This window comes from Akebia trifoliata, chromosome 12 (genome assembly GCF_017979445.1).
Source record: "Akebia trifoliata isolate Shusen 1 chromosome 12, ASM1797944v1, whole genome shotgun sequence".
Lineage (NCBI taxonomy): Eukaryota > Viridiplantae > Streptophyta > Magnoliopsida > Ranunculales > Lardizabalaceae > Akebia > Akebia trifoliata.
This window is the reverse complement of record NC_141386.1, coordinates 35225413-35235167: the sequence shown is the minus strand read 5'-3', so window position 1 is coordinate 35235167 and position 9755 is coordinate 35225413. Positions and strand designations below refer to the sequence as shown.

The 9755-nt window shown below is 35.2% G+C and overlaps 2 protein-coding genes across 4 annotated transcripts; one reads left to right on the top strand and one right to left on the bottom strand.

The window, feature by feature from the left end:
- The first annotated feature begins 4932 nt into the window (after window positions 1–4932).
- Window positions 4933–7695, top strand: LOC147389889 (uncharacterized). Its single transcript, XM_086419160.1, has 7 exons — window positions 4933–5259; window positions 5363–5529; window positions 5700–5802; window positions 6063–6179; window positions 6270–6440; window positions 6542–6665; window positions 7291–7695. Exons 1-7 carry the CDS (start codon window positions 4975–4977, stop codon window positions 7428–7430), a joined length of 1107 nt encoding a protein of 368 aa, XP_086275286.1. The 5' UTR covers window positions 4933–4974; the 3' UTR covers window positions 7431–7695.
- On the bottom strand, window positions 5938–9443 carry LOC147389888 (uncharacterized). Of its 3 annotated transcripts, none has more exons than XR_015170812.1 (4): window positions 9091–9443; window positions 7667–7799; window positions 7441–7559; window positions 5938–6706 (listed from the first exon to the last, which is right to left on the bottom strand). XR_015170812.1 is itself a non-coding variant. In XM_086419161.1 (3 exons), the coding sequence occupies exons 1-3, from the start codon at window positions 9246–9248 to the stop codon at window positions 7503–7505; spliced, it is 348 nt and encodes a 115-aa protein (XP_086275287.1). In that variant the 5' UTR covers window positions 9249–9443; the 3' UTR covers window positions 7321–7502. The 3 variants fall into 3 exon arrangements, 1 of the variants encoding a protein (XP_086275287.1); XR_015170813.1 differs by having other exon boundaries at window positions 5938–6351; XM_086419161.1 differs by lacking the exon at window positions 5938–6706 and having other exon boundaries at window positions 7321–7559.
- Window positions 9444–9755: the final 312 nt, after the last annotated feature.

The following is a 9755-nucleotide window of genomic DNA, read 5'->3' as shown; positions in this document are numbered from 1 at the left end:
CAGGGAAACATTTCCCACACCTCATCGAGTCATACATACTGACCAACCATCACATGTGTTCTTTAATGAGGTGCTGTCTTTCCTTCCTTCATGATATCTATTTCTAATCCAAGTATCGTTTAACACTACCAAATAAGAGGGTGAGCCTTTTCAAACCCAACGGTTCTTTTCCAAGTCATGATTGATATCTGCACCATCTTTCAGAAACACGAGGGATATTGGTTTTCATAAAGGACAATGCTGTCATGTCATGACCCCACATCTCAAAAATGCCTCTCTTTGCTACATTATTTAAAAAAAAAATTGAATATTTTACAGCAACTTATTATAGCCGTTTTGATTTGAATATTTTATTACTTTATTATGGACCAGCCCATTACATTGATGGAGTAATAATATTGGGCATTGGGTTTCCAGCCCACAATGAAAAAATGGGTCAGTGGGCCCAAAAAAGGGTGCACCAAATGGAGTTTTTGAATGGTGGGGTCTTCCACCAAAGGATCAAACATAGGATGCCTAAAGTTGTGGTTCTACATTAATTTTGAGAAAGAAAGAAAAAAATTCGGTGGAAAAGCATATTTACACTTATATTATGGACCATAGATGCTCCGACCCATTTGGCAAAGGTACAATGCATGAATCATGGGGTTTTGTTTATGTGAGAACTTTCAACTCCAACATAATCATACTAAAATTGATTTAGTCAATGGGTTAGGTTTAAGAGCACCGATGATCACATGTAATTGAGATCAATTATCCTAATTTCAAGGACTTGAACAATAATACAAAAGATTTTGAGTTTATTACTTTCTTTTGACTATGTAACAAAAAACGATAATTTAATTTTTTTGAAAAAAAAAAGAAGATGTGTTTAAAACGCATCTTGCATCTCTAACGATTAAAATGATTAAAAAAGTGAGACTTTTTCATTTGTGACAAAAAAAAAAAAATGCTGTTTTATTTCTTTCTTCTTTTTTTCGTTTTTTCAAATTTTTTTCACGGGTTAAAAAAATTAAACACTTTCTTTTTCTTTTTCTTTTTTTTCAATGTGGCATTTGATACATAATAGAATTTGGTGGTTCATAAATGTAAAAATATGGGATTTGATAATAATAACTTGATTTTATGAATTTTCATTATATATATTTCATAACTTTTAATATATATTTTTCTTTTATTTAAACCCATACTCCAACTTTGTGACCATGCGCTTTTGACAAATATATTAAATTTATTTTTATATTATTTTCAAAAAATACAAATATTTGTCATGGCTGTCGGTACCTCTAGACAAAATCTTAGAACAATAAAAAAAAATTACAGAAAGGCCATTATATAGCATTATCGGCTGTCTTTTATATATTTTGTATTTTTTTAAGATATTTTGATTTTCACCTAGTTTAAGTAGGAATCAAGGATAAATAGTTGGGCTGTCAATTAATGAATAGGAAGGGCATGGATCGAGGAGTTGGGTTCTTGGATGAACCATATCCCAATCCATAGGGATCCGATTGGGTAAAATGTGAGAAAATCTTGTACTATTTCAAGGATTCGGACCCTTGACTCATGAAAAATATGAAATCTCAACCATTAAAACATGAAATCCAACTGCCAAAATTTATCTTAGGATACGTAACATCTTCATGATACATGCGTTTTTCCAACTGTTGAACTTCTTGTTTGTTTAAGAGAAAACTATTCCTTACGAACTTAGTAAGATCTTAAGCCTTACTAAGGGTCGTTTTGCTCAAACTAACTACCACAGCCCTCTAAGGTATTTAAGAAACTCATATATAAAATAATAATAAAAACACAATTCTTTTTAGGCTTAATCCAAGGTTTTGAAAATGGACGGCTATCAAAATTCCACATAACTATCAAACTTGAATTTGAAATCATTGGTGAAAATTAATTTTTTTTTGAATTTTTTTTCCCCCAAAGTGCAAAGAATTTTGTCCTCTACAACCTTGAAACATCAAATCATGTTTTTGGATGCCACAAGATGAGCCAAGGACACTAAGCGAGGGTGAAATCCTTATTTAGTAAGGCTAGTTGGACTCTTTGTTTAAAGGGTAGAGAAGTGGCACTTTTTCATGAGTCACCTCATCCCAACTCTTATTTAAAGATACTAGTAGCTGGCACGTGCAAACGCACATGTAAGGGTGTTTTGTAATTTAAAGTATTAGTTAAAAAGATAATTTTATAGTTTCAAAAATTTTAGGTAACGTAATTATAGGAGTTGTGGGGTTACAATAGTAACAGGTTTTGCATGTACTTATTGGCATGAACACTCTCTTTAGGATTAAGGGAGTAGAAGAGGAAAAACAATAAAATTGGAGGGATATAATTTTGAAAAAGGGGTGATTGTATAGAAAAAATAATAAAATTGGAGGGAGATAGAAAATAAAAGACAATATAGATGACATTTTTTGTAAGAAAGATAAGGGGAAAACAATAAAGTTAAAAATTATCTTTCTCTTAATGTAAGGGATGCAGGGAGTGGGTCTCTCATTGTGTTTTATTATAGGATAAATTACATTTTAACCCCTTATGATTTGGCATAATTTCATATTAACCCCTTAATGTTTTGACAATTGTACTTAACTCCTTGTAGGTATCCAACTGACTCAATTAGCCCTTTTGTCTTTTTGGTCAACCAATTAAAAATGATTTTTACTATTAAAAAAAATACTATTTTACCCCTTTTTAAAATGCTATTTTTTTATAAACAAAACATCCATGTGAAAAATGGATTCATGCAAATGAGTGTGAGAATGCAAAGATGGGGGTATTTTTTATCCTTTTAAATTTACTTTCTTACAATAAAATGAGAGGGAAAGTAGTAAAATAACATTTGAATGTTGACAACTTTTTTGATGGGGAAGGTAAGTGAAATTGTCAAAATGTCAAGGGGTCAACATAGAATTACAGCAAACCATAGGGTCAAAGTGTAATATACCCTTTATTATATAGATTAGAGTTTTGTTGGACCAGACCCAAATTTGGGCTTTGCCCAATCCACAGAACATGGTATTGTCCAAGGACTAGTTTCGGGGCACATGCAGCACTCACACATCACACGCACCAAGTAAATGGAGGTGCGTCCTCATGGGTGGCCTTTGAGGTATTAATGCTCATACTGGGTATTGAACTTATGACTTATGGGTGTTAATCGCTAATCGGTCTGAAATTGCCATTGAGCCAACCACTCGGGGTTATATTTATTGTATTTGTTCGTTGAATTTGAGTTTTAATCTAGTGTCAAATCAATTTTGAATCTAAATGTTGACAGCTGATAAGAATCCAATCCAATAAGTTCAATTCGTATCGAATTAGTTCTAGATCAACCTTGATTCAAGTCTAATTAGATCCATGGATAGTCCTAATGAATGGCTTACCAAGTTGGTGATGGGTACCTATGACAACTATTTGACATGTAACCAAGCCAAATAATCAAAGGACTTGTATATAAAATTGCAAGCCCAAAAATAAAAATAACACAATTTCACCATTAATTTAAGAGTTGTGCTGGAGTGACCTCAGCGGAAGACACCTTAATGTGGTAGAGTTAGGTGTAGCTTGTCCTGAAATCACCTAGGAGCAGTTTTGTGTAAGGCTCACATATGAAGTCATATTAGTCCCGTATCAGGACATATCTATTAACTTAGTGGCATTATTGTAATAAAAGATAGAAGAGTATGACCGATCTCTATTTTTTATATTTCCTTCTAGAAACCTAGGAAAGATTTAGCGTGCTCTTGGTAAAAAGGGTGTCTTTGGTCTCAATCCCCAGCCTACATCCATATTGACTTTAAGCCTTTGCTCAAGTTACATGGCATCCCGCATATACTAGATCACTAATTGCTCGTAACATACCTTATTAGTTTTTGTAACGTGTTGCACCGTATAATTGCATACTATATCAACAAAGTTGCCTCCTAATGTTATCACCGTTCTCTTTTTTTTACTAACTATATTTTTTGTGTATGAGATATTTTTGACAGATTTGCTTACGGATTAGCATCCTAAGCGCCACACGACCTCGCTTCGAAAGAACACTACCATGACACACAGGAATATCCATAGATGCATTTTACTTGTATCTCATAGAAAATGCATCTATGGGTATACGCACGCCACCACATCAAAATGTCTTCATGTGTCCCCCCATTAAGGTCACTCCAGCATTAATCTTTTAAAGAACTGTTATTGGCACCCCAACTTTTACTTATTACACCCCTAATTTCTTAAATTATTTCACCCCCCCCCCCCCAAAAAAACAAAAAAATTTAAGATTAAAACACACTCTTCAAACATTACAAGGGTTTGTCCCAAATTATAATCTCGGCATTATAACACTCATGCAAACCATTTCAGTAGTTTTTAAGAATTATGATTAGGCTCATATAAAATTCTAAACCCAAAACATGGAGATGTAGCGGAAAAAAAAAAAGAGTTTTTATGGGCACCCTAACTTTTATTTATTTTATTTAATAAGTAAAATTTGGGGTGCCAATAGTAGCTCTCTAAATTTATAACCTATTAAAAACCTAATCTGGTCTTCAATTTATACTAATTTAATCTCCTAATTAATACTAGTAAAAATCATTATGACCAACTCTAAGAAGGGGATGCATGTTAGTAATGAAATGGTGCATCTCAGCCACATTATAAAATTGATGCTAGTAACATACTTCTAGATCACAACTGATAATCACATCGAGGAGACATCAATCTTAAAAATGCAATCAACATCGAAAACTTCGGTTCATCAGAAAATCTGGTCAATGTTTGTGATCCAAGTCCATATAACAGATGGTTACCAAACATGGGCTGGAGCCCATATAAAAGATAACCCAGCCCACCTATTTCAACCATCCAAATCAATACATACATAGAATTATGTGGATAAGATGATGTTGAGCAGTAAAAGTATGTGAAAATATACAGAAAGAGAGAAGATTGTTTAGAGAGATGGAAAGCTCAAAAGGCACAGAGAAGATGTTGGAGATGTTTGAGATGGGGCCTTGTGAGGAAGCCTATGAAATGGGTTTCCTAATAGGTCAAAGGTTCTCCAACCTGATAAAGAGTAGATTGACCACAGACCTAATCCTTCAACATCAGCTCCTCCCTTTCGCTCAATCCCCGGAATCCCAACTGATCATTAAAGCGCTCACTGATGCAAACATGAAGAATTTTCCAAGATATTGGGATGAACTCTTGGGGACTGCAGAAGGAAGCGGTGTCCCAGTTCTCCATGTGACATTCTCTCGACATTTTTATTTTTTTATAAACAGAGTATGTACATGTGTGCCTGCAAGTTATGCTCATATAGTTCTGTTTTTGAGTTGTTTGGGTGCAGTTAATTCTACTGAATTTCAGGAAGGAAATACTACCATTTCTTTCAAAAACAGTGGAGAACATAGATGCCGAGGCCCAAGATGACTGTTCAGATGTTCTTGTCGTAAGTGATTCCATGGCCATTGCAGCACATAACGAAGATGCCAACATCGCTTTGGTCGGACACACGTAATGCTCTAATTCATTCTGGCCCTAGATTTATAAACATAATAAATGAGTTACATCACTACCGCGACACTTGACTCGCTATGTGACAGACTTGGATGAGTTTGCATGAATTGGCTTGATACTCACTAGCACAAATCTGAGTATAATATCTCTATTTATGGAGTTTGCAGCTATCTCATCAAGGCAACACTGTCGAGTGGATTATCCTTCACAGCTTACACATATGCAGGTGAACTTCCAAGCTGTGCATTTGGATTCAACAGTAACGGCCTGGTAACATCTCTCTGTCTCTTTTTTTCTTTTTCTTCTAATATATAAAATCCATCTAGATTCTGTAGGATAAACTCATATGGTAGGTCAAGTATGAGGTCTCTTCTGTCTAATGATGATAATTACTGCCAACAATACTGAGACAAATGACTTAGAGAGCTTCTATCATATGAATTGGGGTGCTCTTAGCAAAAGTTGGTGTGGCAATAGAATCTCTCTACATTTATCTGAAACTAAATAAGTCAGTTCACCATTTCCTTCAGGCATTTACACTAAATTCTGTGCCTCCATCTAAAGAGGAGATCATGGCCGGCGGCATTGGACGGAACTTCATTTCTCGAGACCTACTTGAAGCAACCAGCCTTGGTGATGCACTAACTGTATGAGCTTGTAGTCTCCATTCTATCACATATTTGAATTTTGTGTTACACAAGCCAATTGTTTTGATCCCATGGTTTCTGGGTCTTTAGCGGATTCGTTTAGCAGAAGCTTCTGTGGGCCATAGCTATAATCTGGTTGATATGAGGGCACGTAAGATCTTGAACGTTGAAACTGCATCAAAGAACAGGATTTCGGTTCATGAAGTTGGGGTTACACCTTTCTTCCATGCAAACATGTACCTTCACCTTCAAGTAAAGCAGGTATGTGGTATGATGCATGTAGGAAGCATTATAGACAGACAAGAGATTGATATAGAATGGGTACTCGAAGTTAAATCCATGGCTTCAATGTTTCCATGAAGGTTCAAGACGAGAACTCTATAAGCAGGCAAAGAAGAGCAGCTCAATTATCAAAACATTCTAAAGCTGATTTCCTCTCGCTTCTTGGAGATGTGAATGATGAAAAGTATCCCATCTACATGACTGGTATGTCTAGTGGCACCCTTTTACTTATCACACCCCAATTTCTGAAATTATTAATCACGTGCAAATTAAAAGATTAACACACCATTCAAACATTACAAAAGTTTGGTTCAAGTTATTACTTCAACATTACAAAGCATTATAACACGCTCAAACAACTTCAGCGGTTGTTTACAATTAGGATTAGGCCCATATAAGATCTACATCTAACAAATATAAATCTTAAAAAAGAAAAAGAGAGAGTTTCTATTGGCACCCCAACTTTTACTTATTCTAAACCTATTGATTTATTTATTTTTATTTTAATTAGGGTGTAATAAGTAAAAGTTGAGGTGACAATAGCAGCTCTTTTTCTATAAAAAATCAACCTTATCGCAGGATCTATAAGTTTTGGCCCTCCGTATCCTTCTCATTGCATAGAGTCATCCAATCAGGTCGATTCTTAATGTAGATCTCCCAAATGGGAGCCTTAAATGGCTAGTCAAGATGGATATATAGTTAATTTACCCTATTTATTGTTTTTAGGTCTCAAATCTTAGATTATCCCATTTCTACAGATTCATTCTTCTCATTAAGACTAGCCAATATGCTTGGTTATACCCTTCTCTAATTGCCTGCAAACTTACAGGTCCAACACTATACACATTGTGTACTACAGTTATTGATTTGGATGAACAAACAGTATCCATCATTCAAGGGAATCCGATAAAGGAAAAAGTTTCTCATGTGTTTCCAATGTCCTCAGAGAAGTTCAAGATGCTGCAGTAAAAGCTCTCACCTAATTGGTCCGAAATGGCGTTTGCCTAGATTGAATGATTGTACCAAGTTCTTCTGATACTCTCACATGGGCTCGTGGAGGCCTAACATGTGCCCGTCTACACATCTCATGGCTGCAACCTGCAAATCCAATCAAGATATTTGGGACAGTCAAGTTCTGTGGGGCAACAGCCCAATTTTGATGATTAGTAAACCTGATATTATGATTGTGGAAATGTGATTATTACCTTTCCATGTATTTCATATTTGATGGGCCCATCTAGTTCAGCTCCTAATGCCATTAGCTTGGTCACTGTGCTGTTAATGTCCGTCACTGAGAACGATAGAAGTGAAGAATAACCCTTCTGCACAACCTGGTCACTGTGAAGCAAGAGAGAGCCATTTACTAAATTAGTCAAATAATAGATATTTCATGGAAAATCCTTTGAAGTGCATTTCATAAATGTCGTTAACAAAGACATTTTCCAAAACTTATTTAACAAAACTGGACATTGCATCTAAAACGGTAAACTAAAATAGATACGAAGGTCTTGGAGCAGCCTTTATGAGGAAAAAAATGACTACGACATTAACGAATCCAACCTTCTTAATAGCTCACTCTTGGGTCCAACAAGGCTTTACTATGACAAGTAATGCAAGAAAGAGCATAACTAAGGAAAATAAAATATTTCTGTTTCCTTGGAGGTCTTCAAGAATGCTGTCTTCTAGTACAATACAGAACTTTCCCGATTGAATATGCCATTGCTCATATACAAATTCAAAGCATCTTACAAAATAAATCTCAGGTTCATGATTTAATGATCAAATCGTCACGTAATAATTTTGACATCAGCATCCAAGTACTAAATCTACCCACTCAAAAAATCGTCCACCTATGATATCTCAATAAGCCACCCTGAAAACTCCAATAATTGATATTGTTATCAAAATTATACGGTTTGTACTTGTCAAATAAAAAAATATATTATTGATGATATCCCAGCATACAATCATGTCTTGTGAGCAGTGTTTGTTAACCAACCAACTACTCCAAAAGACCGATCTGTTGGAGAAGGGGAGAACTATGAATATAAGAGGTCACGGGACTTAACTGGGGTATGAGTTATGACACACCCAAGAGTGGAGGAACATATACACTTGACAGTGTTGTCATATGTGGATGCTGACCATGCAAGCAATGACATGACGGTAATGGGGAATGTGCCAAAATGGGTCAAAGACGAATGAATCGAGTACATGGTTGGTACACAATGCCAATACCAATGATCCAATGACTTGTAATTTTCAAAGATTTGAAATTTGAAATTGCAAACTGTATTTTACTTATATGTGCATTCATAAATCATAGTTAATCTAATAAAAATATAAAAATTTTCAATTTTTGAGTTTATGCATTCTTAAATACTTGTTAAACATGATAAATTATAATCAAATTTGCAATAAAAGATTACAAAAATAGATTTCCTACTCTTCTGCACACACAAACACAAACAAACCCAATTCAACTATGCAAGAGTTCAACCCAATGGAACATAAATCACATATAATTCAATGGGTAGTAATGGAATTTGTAGAAGACGATGAACAAAGAGAAAAAAGAAGATTAAGAGGGAATAAAAGGGTAGAGAGAGAGAGAGGGAACAAGAGAAACCTGTTGGATTGCATAAGAGCAAGTTTGAGAGGACCAGATTGAAGTTCAGCCCATCGTAGAGTGCAGACATTGATGCTGAAATCTAACCCTTCTGAGTAGAAACGAGCAGCTCTTGGGACGTCCTTATGGAGTTGAAGAACCCACCTGAATGAAGCCATCTCTGTCTCTCTCTCTCTCTCTCTACCTACTTTTCCTCCTCTCCTCACTCCTGATCCAATTATTTATTGCAGAAGAGAAAATTTTCGCTTATTTCTCCGAAAACCCACCCCTCCCTCCAACAAGAAATCAAAGATCATCCAACTAAGAATGTAAGATTTGATTGGCAGCCAAATCTCGCTTTCGCCCTTGCCCTATTTTCCAAATTCTCACCTCTACTCTTCATCATTTTAAAAGAGATATTCTAAGGGCACACTAACTTTTACTTACCACACACCGATCCTTTTGAAAAAAGTGTAACTCGAAGGAACCATATATCTTGAGGAGCACAGATCTACGATTTTTGAACTTGTCATGTCAAATAGTTGATTGAGTGTGCCACGTGGCGTAGTCAGATTATAACTTCTTCCAAAAACATACTCAACTTATAACAAAATTTTTGTTTCAATACACTATTCATTTAAGTTCCCAAAACATGTTTTTCATGTGAATTCGCTCGTTGATTATAA